Source organism: Anomalospiza imberbis, chromosome 12 (assembly GCF_031753505.1).
Source record: "Anomalospiza imberbis isolate Cuckoo-Finch-1a 21T00152 chromosome 12, ASM3175350v1, whole genome shotgun sequence".
NCBI lineage: Eukaryota > Metazoa > Chordata > Aves > Passeriformes > Viduidae > Anomalospiza > Anomalospiza imberbis.
This window is the reverse complement of record NC_089692.1, coordinates 4,714,041-4,734,728: the sequence shown is the minus strand read 5'-3', so window position 1 is coordinate 4,734,728 and position 20,688 is coordinate 4,714,041. Positions and strand designations below refer to the sequence as shown.

The 20,688-nt window shown below is 51.3% G+C and overlaps 1 protein-coding gene across 2 annotated transcripts; it reads right to left on the bottom strand.

Moving 5' to 3' along the window:
- Positions 1-688: 688 nt before the first annotated feature.
- Positions 689-15,960, bottom strand: LOC137481067 (hydrocephalus-inducing protein homolog). Of its 2 annotated transcripts, none has more exons than XM_068202521.1 (23): positions 15,592-15,960; positions 14,954-15,112; positions 14,351-14,538; positions 13,989-14,171; positions 13,629-13,748; positions 12,223-12,382; positions 11,946-12,118; positions 11,591-11,789; positions 10,793-10,892; positions 10,162-10,261; positions 9,511-9,679; positions 8,989-9,227; positions 8,598-8,667; positions 7,768-7,972; positions 7,163-7,395; positions 6,748-6,899; positions 5,633-5,825; positions 4,957-5,065; positions 4,115-4,399; positions 3,628-3,770; positions 3,065-3,286; positions 1,732-1,892; positions 689-1,229 (listed from the first exon to the last, which is right to left on the bottom strand). In XM_068202521.1, exons 1-23 carry the CDS (start codon positions 15,871-15,873, stop codon positions 704-706), a joined length of 4,371 nt encoding a protein of 1,456 aa, XP_068058622.1. In that variant the 5' UTR covers positions 15,874-15,960; the 3' UTR covers positions 689-703. The 2 variants fall into 2 exon arrangements, with proteins under 2 accessions (XP_068058622.1, XP_068058623.1); XM_068202522.1 differs by having other exon boundaries at positions 4,115-4,363.
- Between the last annotated feature and the right edge of the window lie 4,728 nt (positions 15,961-20,688).

The window sequence follows — 20,688 nt, the reverse complement described above, 5'->3', positions numbered from 1 at the left end:
GATGACCCCACCTGAGCAGGGAAGTGGGACCAGATGACCTACTGTGGTCCCTTCCACCCTGTCCCACCCTGTGATTCAGTGATACCCATCAGTAGCATGAGTTGGTGGAGATGTTTCCCACCTGCACAGCATGGTGGCCTCAAACTTCCCCACACACTTCGGGGAGAACTGCACATGAAACGTCTCCTTCTGGCCAGGAGCAAGGATGCCACGGTAGGGGTTGATGGAGAACAGTGGCAGGTCATGGATGAAATCTGGGAAGATTTCCAGGGAGGAACTGACAGGCTGCAGAGAGAGATGCTTTTGCTTTGAGTGGCATATCTTCTTGGAAGGGTCTGGCTGCTTTGGCTGCTGCTGCTGCTCAGAGAGCTGCTGTTCTTTGGAGGGGCTCTGCTGCTTGGAATCCTGCTGCTGCTGCTCGGAATCCCACTGCTGCTGCCGCCGCCGCCACTGGGAACGCCGCTGCCTCCGTTCAGTCCGCCACAGCCGCCGCACTTTAGGACACATCTGAGCAGGATGTTCCAGCTCCCACCAGTAACTACGCAGCAGCTCTCTGCGATGCTTTACAGTTTCATCAGAGAGGAACCGACCTGCAGGGAGGAAGAGGACACCTTTCAAAGACTTATGCTCCCAGCAACTCTGCCTCCTGCTGCACGTAGATGGGAGAGCTGGGACGCACTTGGAGCATCTCTGGCCAAGCACTTTATTCCAGCAGGAAATAGAGCGTCTGGGAGCAGGGTCTCTGCCTGCAGCACACACTCCTGTGCCAAAGCAGGAGAGTTGCTTTCAGACAGTGACTTTGCATTTGCCCTGGAGTGGGGAACTCTGCACACAGACAGTGGCTGCAGGGCAGCTCACTCGTTACACAACTGTTTTTTCCCAGTCTCAGACTTCTCAAAGAGATGACCTGATGTCCCCCTTCCCAGTCCTGACCCAGCATGTGGCACTCCCCAGAGCCTGGCTCAGTCCTTTGCAGAGCAAAAGTGGCAGAGCAAGAACAGAAAAGGCTGAAAGGCAGAGAGGGACAAGGAGAAAACTCTCCAGCTGCAGCTGGGAAGATGCTGATGAAAGTGGACGTGTGGACAAGGATGAAAAAGCAATTCATATTTCGGGGTGAAATGCCCTTACGCATCAGAGTGAATGAGTATGGCTTGTTCACTGGTTCTCTATCTGCAGCTTCCTCCCAGGAGTATTCCAGGGCTACCTTCCCTGTGTTGCGCATTTTGAAACTGAAAAGCAGGAAGGAGGAATTAAAAAAAAAGTCCAATAAATATAAAGCAAATAGTACAGTAACATTGTCTGAGGGACTCCTGGTACCACTTTCTGCTGAGGAGCATCTTCTTCCCCAGGCAACCCTGCCATGCTCAGACTGCTGTCCTGGGTGGCCCAAAACAGTATTTCCATGTCTGGATGTTTCAGAGCAAAGGGCCAACATGGTGCCCAGGACATCAAAGCTACTCTGGACTTTAGGTCTTGGTTTGACTGCAAATTTATTCTTGAGCAGATGAGGACAGGTGACATGCAGTGAAAGCAAACCCATGGCTGTTCTCAGCAGAAAGGTATGGCAGCATTGAACCTCTCCTGCCCACCATCTCCCACTTGGCTTTGTGTGCACATAAATGGGCCTGTGCTGCTTTGGGCTGGGGCAGAGTTCTGGGAAGCAGGCACTGGGCCAGCCCTGGGCAAAGGCAGCTCCTGCTTGCAGGGCCCTGCTTGGCCTCCAGCACTCACATGGCTGTCCTTGTCTGGAAGGGCGAGGTATCCTTGAACTGAACCATGATCGTGTTCAGCTTGAACTGGGTGTAGGCAACAACGGCACTGAGGTACACCTCGACCTCCTGGCTGCTCTCCTCCACCACAGTGTGAGCCGGTTCTGGGGCTATCTCGACCACCTGCAAACAGGGAAGGGAGGAATCACTGAGCAGAGCCCAGAAGGTCAGGCTGAGAAGGGGATCTTCTGGCCTCCAAGATCAGCCTCATAGAGGGACTAGAAAGGATCATTCACTTTAACTTCCCTGGAAAGATGACAAAATTGGGACTGCTCTGCTACAGTAGTTGTTTCTACCCACTGATCAAAGCAGTCACTACCACAGCTGTTAATATCCCCATGGAGACTCTAGCTGTGTTCCAGTCCCTGTACTTCAACCTTGTAGAGGAACTGACTCTTTTCCTGGTCCTCTATAAATCCAGCAGGTCTCAAAATTTGGTTTAAGTTCCCCTGCTGGAGCTCTGTGGATGGAGAACCCCAAGACTGAAGAGTTCCAGAAAGCACCTTTTTCTTCTTGTCTTAGGAGAAAGTGCTCTCCAGATGTCTTGTGTGGAGCAACAGCCACACTGCTGGGAGCTGAGGATGGGCATTTTGGGATGTGAAAGATCTCACTTGGAAAGTCTCCAACTGCAGATATTCTGATAGAAAAGAGGATGGTTTTGAGGCCTTAAAATGGTCCAGAAACTCAGAAAGAACCTTCATCCAAGATGAGTGTGCATGGCAATAATGACAATAAAAGCAAGAGTCTCGAGATGATCCTTCTCCAGACTCCTCCATACTGTCATCCGGTGCCTGGGCTACTCCATGATGAGATATCCAACACAACACAGAGACCAAAACCAAAATCTCTGGTATCCATGCAGACAAAACTTGGGGTTCACCAGCATATGCAGGAGAAGTGGATTTCTCTCCACTTCAAAAGAAGAGACAGAGTGCAGCAGACTTAACTCCTTGTTGGTGAAAAGGCACCAAATGAGATGAAGAAATTTCTGACACCATAAAATGGGATAAAATTAAAACATTGTCCCCCATTCAACATGGGCTGCAACACTTGTGCTTGTGGCACAGACTGATGGTTTGTGTGTGGCTAAAGGTCTCTTGTCAAAAGGCTTCTCCCTCTCGTGTAAGTGTATCCAGTCACTGTGCAGCCACCTCTCCCCTGGAATGCACTGCTGGTGAACCTCACAGCTGTCCAGTGTCCACAGGAAGCAGGAGCTGCTCAGCCAGCAGTGATGGTGTTCTGGTGGTTCTTTTTGTAAAAGCTGGGTTGGCTTTTTTTGCCATTTTGCTTCTTACCTTCTCTATTTTAGGGAATTTGTCTCCCGGGTCTTTCCTGGTGGTACTCTTCCACGAGACAATGAACTTTTGGTCATCCCAGTCAGGAACCTTCCTTTGTGGTAGCTCAAAGTCGATCTTGGTCACCTTACATTTCACAAGGTGCCTCCTGAAGGTGGCTGGGACATCTGATTTCAAAGTCACTGTGATGTCCTTGGCACCGTGAGGATGGAGGTGTCCCACCTAGGGAGAATCAGGGAGTCAAGACCAAACTGGAAGCACTGCCAAGGGTAGGACTGACAGCAAAAGGGACTGATGTGGTGAGCAGCTGTGCCAGGAATCTGCACCTCAGAGGGGATTTATGTGAAGTTTGGTAGACAAAAGTATGAACAGAAGGTGCCACCTCCCATAACATGAAGTCTTTTCTGCAAGGCTGGCAGCCTTGGCCCAGCCAAGCCAGGGACTCCATCTCCTACGTGGCACTGGAATGGGCTACCAGTGGTATGTGAGGACTCCCTGCCAGCTCCTGGGAACACCAGGGCAGGGCTTGAGCAACGGGAAAAGGCAGAGCAGTCCACGCTCACCTTGGGGGAGAACTGGAATGGGGCGTCTGCCTCCCACTCAAAGCGCATGAACTGGTTACGGGTGTGGTTGGTGATGGTGAAGGTCCTGCAGCAGCGCTTCCCGACAGGACGGTTCCCAAACTGGAGGTGATTCACTCTGACAGCTGTTAAGGAGGAGAGCAAGGGATCTCAGCATGCAGGGAGCTCTGCCTGCCCCCTCACGTGCACAGACACCTGCATGTTCAATGCTTCCTTGTTCCAAGCCTTCCTCCCTCTGGGAGGGAGTTCCCCAGGCAGTTCCCCATCCCACCACCTTCAGGAAAACATCCTGACACATCCCTAAGCCAGCGATGTGCAGCACAGCACACACTGCTCTGCATGCATGGCTGCCATGCCCACAGGCCCCCAAGTCCCGTGGGTGACAGCCCAGGCCTGGCTAGGGAGAAGACACACATGATCAGACATTTTCCTCTTCCTTGCTCCACCTTGGCAGCCTCTCCTCTCTTACCATCAATGATGTCTTTCTTCAGACCGCTCTTAGCATTCCTCTCCGTTGTGTCTTCCTCTAGGCCATCGAGGGTGAATTCATCCTTGTGGCCTTCACCCACCAGCTCTACTAGGGTTTTGTTAGAGTCCCCCATGAACAGACGAATCTCCCCTTCCAGACGTTGAGCCAGGGTGGGTTTGAAAATGACATCAAACTCTGTCGATTGCCCGTGACGCAGAAGGAAGAAAGGCTTCTTTGGGGGCTTGCTCTCTGCACAGCAATGGAAATCAGAGTTAAGTGATACAGCTGTACAGAGGAAATATTTCCATAGGATAGATGAGGAATAAGAGGTTGAAACCAGCTGCCTTCTAAGCACAGGTTCTACCCCCAGTGGTTCCAGACCCTCTTCCTGTGTTCACAAGACTGCCACCTCCAGACACAGCACCACTTAAGCAGCTTAACCTCAGGCTGATGCCCAGCCCTCATTCCATCTGCTTCCAGCCAGCTCCAGCCATATGCAAAGCTGAGCCAAAGAGTGCTTTTGGCTTCTGGTGGCTATCTGTGTGCTCAAGGGCTGTGTCTGTTCAGGCTGGTACCTTCCCACAGGCAGCAAATACCTCAGAGGGTCCACTGAGGTAGTGACAGTCGCCCACAACTCAACCCACCATGTCTAGAAGAACAGAAGAACTTGCTACAACTTGCTAGGAGGAAACACTGCAAGAAAAGCCCCAAGAAAAGCTTGGGGGACAGACAGCCCAAGGAACTACACTGTGCCTAACATCTGGCTGCTGCTTAGAGAAGCCAAGAGCAGGGCACATGTTTTCCCTCTGTGCATGATCACACTTAATGGTTAATGAATTTACCGTTTCCAATAGAGTCCTCTTCCACATCTTCAGTGTGGAATACCTTGAGTGTGGAGGCCCTGCCTTTCAAGAAGAACGCCCCATGCTCATCCTCCAGGCGTAACATAAACTGAGAAAAGGGAACCCAGAGCACAATGACACTGGTGTGAGTACAGGATGGCACAGGGACTGGCACCGCAGTGCTGCTGGTCCCACATGGGAACCCAGCACCTCTCCCACTACAAACAGCACTTAGCACAAAAGTTAAGTCAAACCAGCCTAGAAAAAAGGGTGTTCAGAGGCATCTGGATAGAACTGACACAGAGCCAAACAGGACACAAAGTAATGAGCAGAAGGTAATGAAACCACATCTAAGTCTACTTAAAATGTAGTAAACTGGGATCAAATACAATCTAATGGAACTGGGAAATCACACGTGTCCATGAGAAGAAGAGGTGACCTGAGATACATATATATCAATCAAATACTCCATCACCTTTCTTGTGTTCAACTTAAAGAAGAAAGACTGGATGGAAAATTTCCAGGAACTCCCTTCTTGGAGAACAGATGTCAGTCACTTGCTTAAAATGAATTTCTGACACCTCTTCCCAGGTCTGCCATGGTTTCTGGGACCCTTCCCCTGTGCCACAAGCACTTGTTCCCAAACCAGACCATTCCTTGAGCAGGTCCTTCTCACCTTGACAGGTATGATGCCTTTGTTGCGGACGACCAGGGGCAGTGTCTCTGAATCCCCCAGCCGGAGGCTCTTGAAGCACAGAACGGCATTTCCCCTCTTGCTGAGAGCACTCGGGCACATGACTGTCAGCTGCGGCTCGTGCCCCTTCCCGCTGATGGTGAAGGTCAGGATTTGGGGTTTAATTTTCACAGAGCTGCAGGAGAGGCACAGACACAATTTCAGCTGGCACTAACCTATTTCTCACTGGGCAAGTGAAGCAGCAAGGGCCAGAGTGTTTTCCCTGCCTGGTGCTTCTGTACCCCACAACACAGCCCCCCCACGAGCCTCTTCCCAATCCACTCAGGGCCATTCACAAGAGGAATCTGCTCCAAAGAGCCAGAGCCTTCCACAATAACAGTTAAAAATAATTTCACTTAATTGAATCATGCAGTACAGCAGGTAAATGAAGCACCAGATGAAATATGGCAAATCCCCTGGCTGCAGTGAGATGAGGCTTATGCAACAAGCAAAAGCCCAGCATGAAAGCAAGAAGGCAAAAATACATCATCGTCAGCATCAGTAAAGATCATTTCCAAGAACAGTAAAAAAGCAGTTGCTTGTTATCAGTTAGACTTTCTTGTTCCAATTCAGCCCCTAAAGAGTTGAGGAAGGGCAAGTCAAAGCCCCAGTACACAGGTCCCAGGGCAGAGGAACTAGGCTTCTCTTTCATACCAGCTCCAATCGCTCCAAAACAGCTTAATGAATGCCAGGTAATCACAGAGGATCATCTAATTTTATAGAAACAAAGAGGAAATTGTGACTGCTGACTTGCTGGTACAGGAACTGCTTCATCTAAGCCTTTGTCCTTGGAAACCCCCAGTTCAGCTGCAGCACATCTCAGTAACTTCTGGCTGGCTACCTAATATTTGCCTGTCTTCATAGTTCCTTCATAGTTTACAGGCTAAACCCTCAGCCTAATTTTTCTTTTCTAAGAGTTACTGCCTCCCAGATCATGTCATGCCAAGTACTCTGCCTAAGGCTACTGAAAGCATTAGTGCTAAAAAGAGGTCTATTCCTTCCCAGGGGAGAGACAGCTATCAGTGAGGCCTCCCCCAATATTTCATAGGGTCAGTTACCCTTTTGGGAGGACAAGGGAAGCCTTGAAAGTGCAGTTGTAATTCTGCTCATCTGGTGGGGTGAAAGTCACTGTAGCAATGGCATAGGATGAGCCAGGAATGGACATCTTGACTGGATCCAACTTGAAAATGTTTTTGATAGGGATTTGTTCCTTGGGAGAACACAGAGAGCAGTGTTAGGAGAAAACACCTTTCAACATGACCGTTTTATACATAAATGCATTACTGAGAACAACCCAAGACATGCAGAATTCCACACAACTGTTCCCTGGCTCTGCTGCTCTCCCCTGCAGTTTGACCGGCACTGAGCTAGCCTAGTCTGGGCCACAGGAAGCAATCTGGAAGCATCTGGAGAACAAAGCAGGCTCTCACACAGCCTTTAGAGGGAACTATCACCTTGGCCTCCTGTTCTTACCTCTCCAGGCAGGGGTTTGATGGAGAGGACCACGTCACATGGCAGACTGCTTGCACTGTAGATACTGAAATGAGCTACAGCCTCCTGCCCAACCAGAACCTTGTTGAAGATGAATCTGTTCTCATCTCTGATGAACAGGCCGGTGTCTTTCACCGACTGCAGCTTGTGGCTGAGGTCGGTGCTGCTGCAGATCTGGTATGGCTCGAAGATTAACATGACATCCTCAATGAGTCCTGTGGACACACCAGAGGGATGAGCATAGAGAAGCCTCCCTGATGAGTTTATCTGGACCCTGATGGCCTCTCAGAAGGCTTGATAAGCCCTTTCTGCCTGGGTGACTGCTAAACCCAGCCTTGGGTGGGGGAGCTGACTGTGAGGATAGAGCTCAGTCAACCTCAGCCTTAGAGAGCATTGTTTTCCTTTTATCCTTCCATGCATCCCTCTCAGCCTGGGAGGGATGAGTCCACTGGTGGACCTGAAGAGGGCTGGAACCTCTGAGGATTTTAAGGTGGGACACCAGGGCTAGCATGCCTCTCTATCCAAGCAGCAAGTTTAGGTGCTGATCAGCAGCAGGTGTGACCAAGGGAACTGTGGGCAGTAGGTACCTGGGAGGCAGGACTTGGCAATCAGGGTAAAGGGAATGCCGAGGGGATTGTCCTCGGGGTCTCTGCCCGGGATGTCAATGTAGAGCTGCTCCTCACATGTCCCCTCCTGCCCTGCGAGGCATTCTACTGTGATCTTCTGCTGGCCCATTGGGCCGATGGAGCCGAAGCAGGGGGACACCGTGAACACGCCAAGATTGAGGTGACCCTGCAGAAAAAGTTCCAGGAGAGGCTGATGGCTAATAGCTGTGCCTTCAGCACCCCAGCAAGGAGTATGTCCTGCCTTGGCTTCCAGCTGGGTCCAAGCACCCAGTCCCAGGGAAGGGAAGGATGACTCCATGGCCCAAAGGCAGCCCCAGGCTGAGAGCAACAAGCCAAGAGGAGCTGCAAGCCTGTCCCAAGTGGCAGAGAGAAAGGAGTTTTAGTGTAAAGAATGAAGGTGGTAGCTGTGATCCTTCAATCTCCATAGGTAACACAGGAGAGCAGAAATCACTGTGAGAAACGACGGGACAGAGATAGAGGACTGGGAAGAAGAAAAAGCAATGTTGTCTGAGCTCTGTGGACTGGGAGTACAGTGGGGGGTGTTTTTGCTTCTGTGGTGTTCACAGACCTATGCTGGCTCGCAGCTACCAAACACAGGACCTGCTCCCCTCTGTTGACCCCACAACTCCAGGTCAGAGCCAGAGTACAGGACTGCCAGGGGGACTGAGCAGATACTGGATTCCATCCTGCAGACCATGTCCCACCCTGTGGCGATGAGCCCCCAGCCCGGGCACAGCAGCATCTTCTCACATCCCGTGCAGCAGCACTGCTGGGAAGCAGGAGTCACCCACCTGTGTCAAGGAGCTTGATTTCCTTGCTGAGTACTTCATAGCCAATGGAGCAGATTCCCCTTGCTTTGAACTGAGAGGAGAAAGCAGAGGTGTCTGTCATGCTGAACTCCCCTGCCTTTCTCTGAGGCCACATCTGGCCTTCCTCCTCACAGAGGAAAGCTTTGTGCTCCTGATGGCTCCCAGAGAGCAGCCTGCAGCTCCCATTGCTGGACTGAGCAGCTCTATCGCCAGCTTCATACTACACATGCAGATACCGAGGCCTTTTTCTGCCCCCTCTCCCCAGGCCAGGGATGCAAATGGACAATGGCCCAGGTCTCCTGGCTGCCTGCCACATACCAGCCGTGGGGTGGTGCCTCCTCAGACAGGAAGGGTGGTGCAGGGCTTCTCCTACCTTTTGCTTTCCAATGCAGATGCATCCTTGGGTGCTTGGCGGATGCAGAATTTGAAGTTGAGCATGCCTTTGTTCTTCAGCACAACAGTCTGGGTCTTCTTGGTGCCCTTGAACATGGCTCCGAAGTCGATGGGCGAGGCAGGCTCAATGCTGTACTTGCTGTACACAGCTTTTGCTGACATCCTCACTGGGATGTTGGTGACAACCTGGCCTCCTTCACCTGAGCTGGCATCTATCACCTGTGTCCACAGGAAGGGTGGTAAACAAAGCAAAGAGGCCAGCCTCTAGCCCAGTCCCCAGCCTCCACCCCAGGCCTCCAGTTTACCCCTCCCTGTTCAAGCACCTCCTCCAGAGTCAGATTCTCAGCTGCACTTAGGAAGCCTCCCAAATGGTTTTGAAAGCCTTTGTTTGTGTACGTAGGAGAGAGGATTCTCCAGTTAAAGCCCTCCTTCCGTTAGACACCTATCCTGTGTATGCTCCCAGAACACCGTGTGATAACACAGCCTGGCCCAGGCAGCTCACCTGGCAGTACAGGATGGGCTTGTTCTTGAGGAGGATTTCACTTGTGGGGTGGAAGAGTATCTCAATATTCACACCACGCTGGGAGGCAGACAGCACGCCTGACTGAGGCTCAACAGTGAAGTAGGATGCCACGTTTTGCATCCTCGGACCTGCACCCTTCAGCGTGAAACTGGGGAGAAAGAGAAGGAATGGAGATCTCTGCAGTTAAAAATATAGGGGCCACCAGCACAGCCAGGACTTTGTATAGGACCAGAAAAAAAGGGAGAATCCAGCTCTGCTCAGGGAATCCTGGATCTCGACAGAGAGTTCAGACAATCTCACAACGTTACTGCAAGAAACCTTGACACTGAAGTTTTTCATTCACTTCTTTACAGAGTCTCAGAAAGACAAAGGAGGTGACCATCAAAGAAAGTCAGTGAATCTCAGCATTTCAGTGGCTGAAATTTCTGGGGTTCTCTTTTGGGTTCCTGCTGAGCTGTGAAGAACTGCTGGTTTGGGGCTGGATTCTCTAGTAGAATAATTGAGATTAGAGAGCCCAGGGTTTGTATTTACCATGAGGTAGCCAGCATGGAAACAGGTTCTAGCCACTGACAGGGAGAATGCAGGCCTGGGAACCCAAGGAAATGCTCACTACCAGGCAGCTGGACTCACCTGTACTCAATGTTGTACACCCCTTTGTTCTTTAGACTCAGGACTTTCTTCACATTATCCAGGACATTAATGGTTCCAAATTCCAAGCTTCCATCTGGACCTGCAGATAACCCACAGAGCGAGGTCAAACACGGTATTTGTGAGCTGCTGCAGAATACAACAGGCCACAAGCTACATGGAGGTCTCGGTGCAAAACCCTTTCCAGCAAGTTTCCATTCTTGAAAGTGTTTTCCAGCTACTTGTCTGCCCTTTCTTCTCACTCAAAATATCTGCAGGCTTAGTAGCTAATGAGCTCGGCTCCCATTTCCTCACTTCCAAGCACAAATCCAATTACTTTATGTGCTGTGCTGAGCCTGTGGGGGTTGCCAACTGCCTGTTCACATCACTGTTGTTTCAAAGCCCCCAAATCCAATCTGCACATGGAGCTGCACACTTCAAAGTTCAGAGGGGAGAGACTTAAGGCTGTCAGTTCCCTGACAATGCTTTATTTCATGCAGGTTGCAGGGTACGTGCTTTACGTATCCATGCCATCCTTGTATCCCATCCCATCCCATCCCAAGTGCTTTGGTTGCCCACCTCCCAAGGTAATGCAGTGCACCTGGACTGCTTTGTTTGGGAGGCATCCACTGACCTTCAGGCATATCAAGGCTCAGAGAAACGTCATAGACCTCTGCAGAGATTTTGATGTTTTCAGCCTGAACAATCCCCAGGATGTTTTCTGTATCTGAAACCTGAGGCAGCAAGAAACAAACACTGTTCAGAATATTCTTTTGGTAGGCAGCCTGAAAGTCCTTGTCTCTGCTGGCTGCTTCCCCTGTGGCCTCCCTGGCTTCACAAGCGTTGGAGGACTCCCAAGCTTTGCTAACCTGTTCCTCTCATGGGCTGCCCCAGTGGGATTCTACTGCAGTTAAAAACCCTATCAGCCCAACTCTGCACTCCTACAGCAGGGAATGCTGCTGCTAAAGTATCCTTGGGAGGCACAGGGGTGTGAGAACAACCACAAGAAGTGTGAGGTGTCTCGGAGCAGGTGGCATCGACAACCCTCTCCAATCACCGAGCACCCTCTCTGAAATGCAGCCCATAAACCCTGGGGAACAAAATCCCACAGGGAGAGTTTGTTGCACTATGCAAGAGCTTCAGACAAAGTCCAGGAGGAATGTAGAGAACACACTGCAGTCTGTACAACCACACAACAACCTTCAACGATTCACAGGGACAAGGTGGTTGTGGTACAGGCTCAGGATGCAGCGTCTGGTTATCTGGGGGGATGTGGATGCACTGCATGTTCTGGCAAACGCTGTGTAGAGGCAGAAGTTGGGGTCACAGCACCCTTGTGTCTGTCAGGTGCAGCTCTTCCTGACCCTGTCCCTAGGAGCACACGGCTGCTCACTGTGCCCTGCTCTGCCAGGCAGGGCACAGCCCCTCTCACCTCTAGTCGGAGGGTCTTCTTAATGCTGCCAGTCTGCCCGGCCTTGAAACGCACTGTCACTTCAAACTCTGAGCGGGGATCAATGGTGCCTTTACTTTGGGATAAGGAGAAGTACTCAACAAGGTCATCCAGCCCACTGAGCTGCCAGGCCATGGGCAGCAGGGTGTCATTTCTCAGGACCAAGGTCCTGCTGTCAGTCCTGCAGAGACAGGAAGGCACTTGGCATCAGCTGCTGGATGCTCACACCAGTCTCGCCACTGAATGCAACTTGGAGCAGCTCCATCCGTGCCCTGGAAACCAGAGTCAAACGTTTTCTCTTTGTCACAAGTTTTGGTGTGCTTGTGGGATCACTGACCTGTACAGAAGCAGCTTGTCAAAAGACAGCTCCAGGGGGCTGACGTCCAGCTTCACGTGGACCCCATGGCAGCACAGGCTGAAGACCACTGGGTCCGGGTTCTTCCCAATGCAGCAGATGAGTTTGTCTTCCAGGAAGCCAGGGGAAGTGGGGTATGCCCAAATGGTCAGCTCCTGGACCCAGCCCCACAGGAAGAAATCAAAGAGCTCGGTGTGTGAGCAGGAGTAGCAGCCCCTGGGCACTTCTACGGTGCCTGCCCTGCCTGCCCTTCTCCTACCTGCTTCTCCTTTGGTTTCAGTGTCATGCTGGGAGGGTCCAAAAGGAACGTCTCTGCTTCCCCATCATTCTCAAAGGAGAACTGGACCTCTACGTCCATGGGGGAGTTGTTGAGGATGGTTATATTCTCCAAGTTGCTAGGACAGTTCTGGGCCTTGTACCTGTCCACAAAAGGGGAAAAGGCTGCAGAGCAGACTGTTGCCTTTGCCACACACCGAGGAGAGCACCGTGTGCACCTGAGGAAGCAGTGCTGGAAGACCCTGCCCTAACAAACAAGTGAGGGAAATGGATCCCAGCCAGGGGCATGGGCGTGTGCTCATCCTTGCTTTACTCTGATGCCTTCCCCTGGACTTGGTGCCTCCAGCCCAGAAGCCTGATGATGCTCAGGCCACTTCAAGAGTTTTTAATACAAGGTAAATTCAAAGGTGCCTAGAAAAATAACAGTACACTAGGCACATGAGTTCTTTTCCCTTCTCCCTTGGGGTGCCTTTCCTGCAGGGTATAAAGAAAGGCTTTTGGAAAAAGAGTTTAACTAATCTCTTTCATAAAAGTCATGAAACTGCTTTGGATTTCATGGGTTAGCTCAAAGTCTGAGAAAGAAATATAAAGCATCAATTCCCAAGAGGAATGCAAAAAGATAACAAATGACCCTTCTCTCAGGTGTGGAAATGACTTTGGAGTGAAAGGGTTAAAGAGGCAAACAGAAATCCCAGACCATCCATCAACCTGGCTAAAGATTGTCTGTTTTTTTAAACTATTTCAATTTCATTTCCTTGGGGTGTCAAAGTAGACCTAGCCCTCCAGAGCTCCCATGGAGACAAGAACTTAATGTTAAATATTATTTTTGTTTTTTTAAGTGACAGTAAAAGTAGAAGTACACAATAGCTTCAATGGCAATGTGTTTAGGCAGACTTTATCCAGCAGTGAGGATGCAATGTCATTACAGGAAAATTTAATTCCTGCTGTATGTCCCCCCCGACACCCACTGGCAGGTCAACCATAAAATCTTATTAATAATTACAGATTAATGAAAGGTTTACAAAACTATCTACAGAATAATTGCTCGATCAGGCTACCTGCAGAGCTCAAAGCACTTGAAAAACCACCATAAAGTTAATTTCCTACTGGCTGAAGCTGACATGTGGGGGAACACAGGAGTTGTCCCCCAAGTCACCTTTGGACTGGCAGCAGCATGCGGCTCTGGCCACCAAGGCACCCACTGGGCAGGCAGAGCAGTTCCTCCAAGGCTCATTTGCCTCTTACCTGCTCAAGTTCACACATCTGTGGTCCTTCAAACCCATGAGTCTCCCAGGACTCTGCCGGGGACTGCCCTGGGTTGTGCCACCAGGACAGCCTGTCTCTCCAGGCGTGCCCACAAAAGTACAAGGCCCAGCAGGGAGCACATACCACTCTCTTGATTTCCCACACAGCAGCGGTCCAAAGTGGAATTGCTTTGTGCTCTCAACATATTCCTTGAAGATGATTTCATCTTCCTCCATGGTCTCCCTCCACTGTGGAAACACCACCCTGGGCAGAGAAAGTGGGGAAGGAGGAGCTATGAGATGCTCCGAGTAGGAAATGTAGTCAGAAAGCCATAACCCTTCTTGGTGGCTGAGGAGCCATCTGCCTTCCCAGCTCCCAGCACAGGAGGAGGTGCTGGGTGACCTCAGGCAGCGCGATCTGCCCAGGCCAGAAGCCCCAAGGGGCAGCCCTGGCTGTGGTTCAGGAGCAGCTGTGGTGTGGGAGGCTGCCAGGGGCCAGCCTTACCGTGGGTCCTGGCTGATGCTGGGGTACAGGCCGGTGCCACTGCAGGGCAGCTCGTACTGGCGCTTCGACTGCACGAGCTCAAACCTCAGTGTCTGCTCAAACTTCCCTGGCTTTTTGGCAGAGAAGTGGACCTTCAGTTCCACCTCACCGTGGGCAGGCACTATCCACCGGTACCGTTTCAGCCTGGCAATTAGAGAGGAGGCTTCAGACGTTGCTGAGGAGCAAATGAAAGGAGGGTGCACTCACCATCCCATGGAGGCACTGGCACAGGGTCGCTGTGGAGCTGGGGACGATGGACCTTGTTTGGCAAGAGGGCAAGAGGACCACGAAGCAGATTCATCACCTCCTCCCATGCAGCTCACCTGAGGAATTCTGTGGGGACTGAGGCACTTTCCAGTGTACTTTTGGATCTTGCTGCAGAGGAATCCCGGGGACATTCTGTTCTCTGCGTGGAGATCTGCTTCTCCTTTGCAGAGCTGTCTCTGCTGGCTATTTTACCCGTCTTTGGTTGGCCCTCGGCAGAACTGCCCTTCACATCTGGGGCCTTGGCCTAAGGGGAGAGAGAAAAGGGAGGGAAAGGTGAGCCCTGAGACATCCCTATCCTGGAAAGCAAAACGGGGGTTTGTTCACCAACGGAAAAGAGAATAAATAAATAAGTCCACCTGCCCATGGACTTGGTCTTCCTTATTGGTGTTTGTTTTGCCTAGGACACTCCCTCTCACTCAGACCCTCTCCTCAAAGGAAGTTGATGGTTTTAAGTGATTCTTTTCCCCTCTCGTCTTACAGAACTGCTCTGTCTCCAGCAGAGCTGCCTCTTTTGTCCCATCCCTGACAGAAAGGAGACCTGCAGACCCAGGGCCCCATCACATCTTCACTACCTCTCCACCATGATCCTTTTCCATCCAACCTGTCCCCCATGTCCCCATGTAGCCTGATCCCTGCCCTGGCACAGCTAGAGCACCCACCAGGTTGTCTTCCACAGCAGCACCTCCCGGTGCCACAATGGTGAAGGGCTCCATGCGCTCTGCAGAGCCCAGCCGCTCCTCTGGGTACTCGACTATGGAGAGCACAGCAGCAGGGGGAAGGGGAGGCCCGTCGGGATGCAGTCCCACATGTTTCAGCATCTAAAACAGAAGAGAAAACCCTGCTTATACTTCTGTCACCTTCATCCTCGCAACTCCTTCTTTAAGGGCACTGAGCTTTTGACAACGGCGTTTTTAATTTACATGAAGTACAAGTGCTTTGTTATGCCCAGTGGGGTGAGCAAGCTCCAGAGCAGAGTCAAGAGCTACAAGCAGGACTGGGAGAGAAACCTCTCCCAAGTGACTCAGCTGAAGAAAACAATGACTATGAGCTGCCCTGTCCTAGGGCCATTTATGATTTCCAGGCTGGGAAGCTCTGAACAGATGGGACACTTGTACACAGAGCACTCCCACTTCCTGTCCATCTGAGGGGTGGTGATAACTTCCCCATCCACACAGATGATACGGAGTCATCGTGGAACATCATCAGGGACCTGGACAAGGCTCTGTGCCATTATCACACAATGCTCCAGGGCCCAAGACCATGACAAGCTCAAGATCTGAGCCTCGCAGGGTGTTACCTCATCTTCCGTTGGCAGCTTCCCATCCCTCAGGATCTCCCCGATCATGGCCTTCGGATCTGAGACCTGGATGTCCAGGCACGGCACCCCGACATGCTCGTGTCTGACTGCCCCCTCTGCAACTTCACTTTGCATCTCCAGCTGAGATGACTGAAGACTCCTTTGGTCTCCACTTTTTTGTTCAGGCTTCTCCACATTCTCCTGCAGCTTATTGGTCTTCTGACCTTTGTTTTCAGCTGAAAAGTGGGACTTGTTTCCCTTCTGGATCACAGGTAACTGCATGGTACCCTGAACCCTGTCCCAGCAGGAGAAGAGCTCTGCAACGTTCTGCTGTGATGATTCATAGATCTGAAACCTCAGGATCAAGTTCTCCATCTCAGATAGGTCCTCTGGGATTTCGGTTTCCCCCGTCTCTGAGGCTTTGGTTTCCCCGTTCTCAGGGGCTTTGGTTTCCCCGTTCTCAGGGGCTTTGGGCTCCCCGTTCTCTGGGGCTTTGGGCTCCCCCTTCTTTGGGGCTTTGGTTTCCCTCTTCTCTGGGATTTTGGTTTCCTTGCCCTCTGGGGATTTGATTTCCTTCTTCTCCGGAGGCTTGGTTTTCTTCTCTGAGGGTTTGATTTCGTTCTTCTCTGCGGGTTTGGTTTTCCCCTTCTCTGGTTTTGCAGGCTGCTTCTCCTTCTTCCACTTCTTTTCTTCCTTCCACCTCTCTTCCTTGTCTAAGGCTTTTGCCTCCTCCTCAAGCTTTTGAGCCAGCTGCTTCATTTTCCTTCAGCAAATAAAACAGAAAACATCACTGAGAGTCACCACCAGAAACTTGGGCTCATTAGTCCTGACTGGCCCTGCACTTCATTCCTTGACCCTGAGGCCAGGCAGAACTGTGAGACCATTTCCCTGAATTTTCCTCAACCCACAGAGGTTGGGAACATCCCAAGTGAGGGGATTGGTGGAAGGGGACCTCCAGGACCAGCCAAACCTAAGCCTTGCCATCATAAGGTCTTGACTGTGCAACCTCCCTCTTAAGGCAAAGCCAGACACCTCCAGCCCACTGCCAAAGGCTGATCCACCAGCTCTCTGTGCTGATGCCTGAAAATGCCCTTTGTCTCTTGATTTCCCAGTTTAAAGCAGATCACAAATTGCTAAGATCTGCTTATCTCTCCTACAATTCTTTCTCAGCTCATTCAGCCCTCTTCTCCCTGGGCATAGCCTGCTCCTTAATGAGAATAATCCTATCAGTCAGAAAGCAAAGGCTGCAGGAACTCCTCTCCTGCAAGACAAGCTCTTGTCAGCCAGATTTCCTGCTGGAACCAGCTGTGACCAAGCAAACTAGTGCTGTCTGCCATGGAAGCTATTTGAAGCAGCCTAGTCCATCTCCTTCCCATGAAACCAACTTCAGCCTGGGCTGAAGGAAGTCCTGATACACAGGCTTGCTTTAGGCAGCCTCCACTCCCAGCTCCACACTTTGCCTGAGCTGGGCTGCCTTGCTGGAGCAGAGCTTCTCCTGTGCTTGCCTACTGCTGCAGCTGAAGGGGAGCCTAAAGGACATGAGCTTTTATGGGTGGTGTCCCACCATAAGGAGAACCCTGGCAGCTCAGCATTGCAAGGACTTCATCTGTGGCAGGACCAGGACCCAAACCAAGGTTTGGTCTGTGCCCCACACCTGCCCATACCACAATCCCACTGTTCTGGTGAAGGGAGATGATGAAGAAGGTGCAAACCAACATCATGGACTTAAAGACACTTCTACAGGCAGTGCCAAGGCAAGCCCAGAGCCCAGCTCCCTGCAGGCAGCATCTAAGCCAGGAGGGCTCAGCACTAAAATAGAGAAGAAGGAACTTCTTCTCAACAGAAGAAGGTCCTTCTTCTCTTGGGAGCCAGGGAGCTAAGAGTGGCCATCCCTGTGTTGCTTCTGGCCTTTGCTATCCAACACCTCTGAGCTCAGAGTCCTTAGAGCAGGGAAGCCCTCCAGGGACAATAACCCCTGGAAGAGCAGTAACCCGTGGAAGGCTTTCTCACCTCTCCCTCCGTATGCGCTTCTTTTCCAGTAATATTTTATCCACTTCTGCTTTTTTCTCCTCAGGGAGGGCGTCATACTCATCCTCATCCATTTGCAAGACACGTTCTATGTTCTTCTCAATAGCTTTTTCCCGCTGCAGTTCTTTATCACAAACCAGAGGAGAAACCATCAGTGCAAGCAGGGCTGGGTGCTCTGGGTCAGCTGCAAGGATTCACAGCTTTTCCTGACCCATCCTATCATACCAGGAGATATTGGGGAGCTCATATTCCTGCTCCAAAATTCAGACAATCCCCCAAAACTATGGTCAGGCAGTGGGGTCCTGGGCTTTGCCTGACTTAAGTGCAACAAGGCTGAGGAGAGTTGTTTGTCACTGAGCTACAGTAGCTTGCACTTGTGCCCAAGCTTTAATGTTAGAGATTAAGGCGAGTCTTAAAACCTCCGATCTCCTGCAACTCTGAGATGAGTGCTGGTTACACTGAGGCAGAAGGTAAACAGATTAATAAAAACATTTCTTACAAGCTCTGCTGCAGACCCAGATACACAGAAATAAGGTTGAGGGCTTGAGAGAGAAGATTTGAGAGGGATGGAGATATCTCACCTTCCTCCTCTCTTTCAGCTTCCTTCCTCTTTCTTTCAGCTTCATCCTTGGCTTTCCAAGAAGCATAATCCTGATTCAGGTTCACCGTGTAGATATGACGACGATTTTTGACAGCTTTTAGTACACAGAGCAGAGAAGATTCCAGGCTGCTTGCAAAGAGGCTTTCCAAGCCATCAAAGACCACTCCCTTGTAGCAGTCTTTACACTGTGAATAAAGGGAAGAGTAAGTCAGCCACTGCACGTAGGGGGCTTGCAGCTGCACTGTAAACCCAGATGACACCAGCTATCCTTGTTCCAGGTGCAGTAGCTAAGAGCAGCTTGGATCTGTCCTTAGGCTCTGCCAACTAAGGGCAGCTGCAGCTTCCCCCAGGGCTCCCTGCACACAGTCCAGGATCCTCCAGCAGCATGCACAGACCTCCTCCTCCTCCTCTCCGGGTTGTACCCCAGTGCTGTCTCTCCGAAGCAGGAATGTCTCCTTTTCCCCCAACCCACACACCTTCAGCCTCTCACAGAGGATGTCCACCAGCAGGTCCTCGGGCAGCACACAGCTCAAGCAGTTCAGCTCTTCCCCATGACTGCTGATGATGTTCAGCTGCTGCGGTGCAGGAGCAGTGAAAACTGTGAACTGCAAAGTGATTGTAAGGAAAAGAAACCACGGTGCAAAGCCCTGAACAACTCCCACTGCTGGGCTTGGAGCTGGGGTTCCTCCCTGGTGGAACCTAGAACAACCCTGCAGTGCAGGCTGGGGGCTCCAGGGGATGGTCCTGGAGGGCCCATCCCTTGGCCAGCAGACACCCAAGCTTGCAAGCCCCCAGTGCAGCCTCCCAGCACTTTGCTCACTGCCTGCAGCCACACTAGCCAGGACTGCACTTTGCCAGCAAACCACTGAGAACCAGTGGAGCTGTCTGCCAGAGCACATTCCCAGCCCAAGTCACGGCACTATGGACCAGGCACTATACCAGGCCCTGGCTGGCACAGAGCCTCCACTGTAAGCAGCCCCTGCCCATCTCAAAGACAATGCAAAGGTCCCAGGCATCAACCAGGGCAGATCATGTTTACCTTGGTGTCCTTTTTGTCGAGTTTGCCGGCTGGCTCCTTCTTCTTTTGTGCTGAAGGGGTATTGCGTTTGGCATCCTTCTTGTTGTTTTTTTCCCCAGAGGCTTCTTTATTCTTGGTCTGAGACTTTTTACCTGCACAGGGGACAGATGGTTCAGAGGAGCTTTGAAAAGCAGCAGGTATCTTTCACTGCAATGGGCACAACCTTTGGAAGGAACATGACACTTTTTTCCCCAGTCTGCTGGGCACTGGGAGCACTGTTTCCCAGAAGCAGCTCCTTCCCTTCTTCTCTTAGCAGCATGGTAAAGCACACCATCCCATACTTGATTTTAAAGTCAGCACTGTGTCCCTCCTAACAACTGTGCACGCAGGTGACGCTGCTCGCACAGCAGTTCCCCTGAGGATCAAGCCAAAGATTTGTCCTCCAGGAGCACTGTTTCCATCAAGTGCACCCATCCTGCATTCTCATGTGGAGGCCTGCAGCCCTGCCCCACTTGCATCACCCGTCTCCACTGAAGCTAAATCCTCCTGTGGGAAAAGCCCAGCTGGGACCCAGACTCTTCTCCCTTCCACCAGCTCCCAACCCAGCCAGGTTCAAAACTGAGCAATACAAAACTTCCCCCTGCACCGAGCCAGGTCTGGCCTCACCCTGCGGAGCTCAGGGTACCAACTGCCCAGGAAGTTTCATAAAAGTCTCCAGTCTCACATAGAGAACAGCCCAACATGCAGCAGCTGTGTAACCTGACAGTGGGCATAGGTAAATCTCTGGAGGAAAGAGCTCATCTGGAGCATGTCTCTCATTGGAAATTCATCTGGGAGGCTGTCCTTCCCTTCCTCTTGTTTGCGAGGTTACACTCCTAGGCAGTCCTCTTGTGCTTAATGAGCCACTTCAAAAGGCTTTTCCCTTGTTCATGAGGAGCAAGCTCAATTCAGCTATGAGGAAATATAAAATATTTGGGAAAGAGACAGGTGTGCTTCACCACCCCTAGAAAAACGAACATGTGCCCAGAATGGCAGCAAAGGGGGCTATAAAAGAACCTCTGACTGAGTCCTTAAAATTGATTTCCTTTTTTTTTTAAGACAAGCCAGAAATGCACTTCAGCCATGTTCCCTAAGAGACCCAAGGACTGAAAAACTGCTGCTCTGAGTAAGCAGAAGTGGACAGTCATGGTGGGTTTCTCAAGCACTGGCTCTGGGTCCTTACCAGCATTACCTTTTGGCTCCACGGAAGCCTTGGTGCAGAGCTCCCGGGCACAGAGCCCTGCTGGGCTCCCATCGTTGGCCATGGCCTCTTTCACCACGGTGTCAATGGACACGTAAGCAGCGTCATAATACTGACACAGGCCTGCTGCTATCTCTGTCTTTCCTGAGAGAGAGAGGAGGATGCTTGGTGACACTGGCACAGGAGGCATTGCAGGGACAGGCCCTGGAA

What these genes read in the sequence shown, in the direction of transcription:
- LOC137481067 (XM_068202521.1), bottom strand. Translation starts at nt 15,873, where the DNA reads ATGCAGTTACCTGTGATCCAGAAGGGAAACAAGTCCCACTTTTCAGCT. An exon ending in TCTGCATTGGAAAGCAAAAG is followed by an intron (nt 8,668 to 8,988) that starts GTAGGAGAAGCC and finishes TTCTCCTCTCAG; the next exon opens with TTCAAAGCAAGGGGAATCTG. An exon ending in AGAGGACTCTATTGGAAACG is followed by an intron (nt 4,400 to 4,956) that starts GTAAATTCATTA and finishes TCCTCTGTACAG; the next exon opens with CTGTATCACTTAACTCTGAT.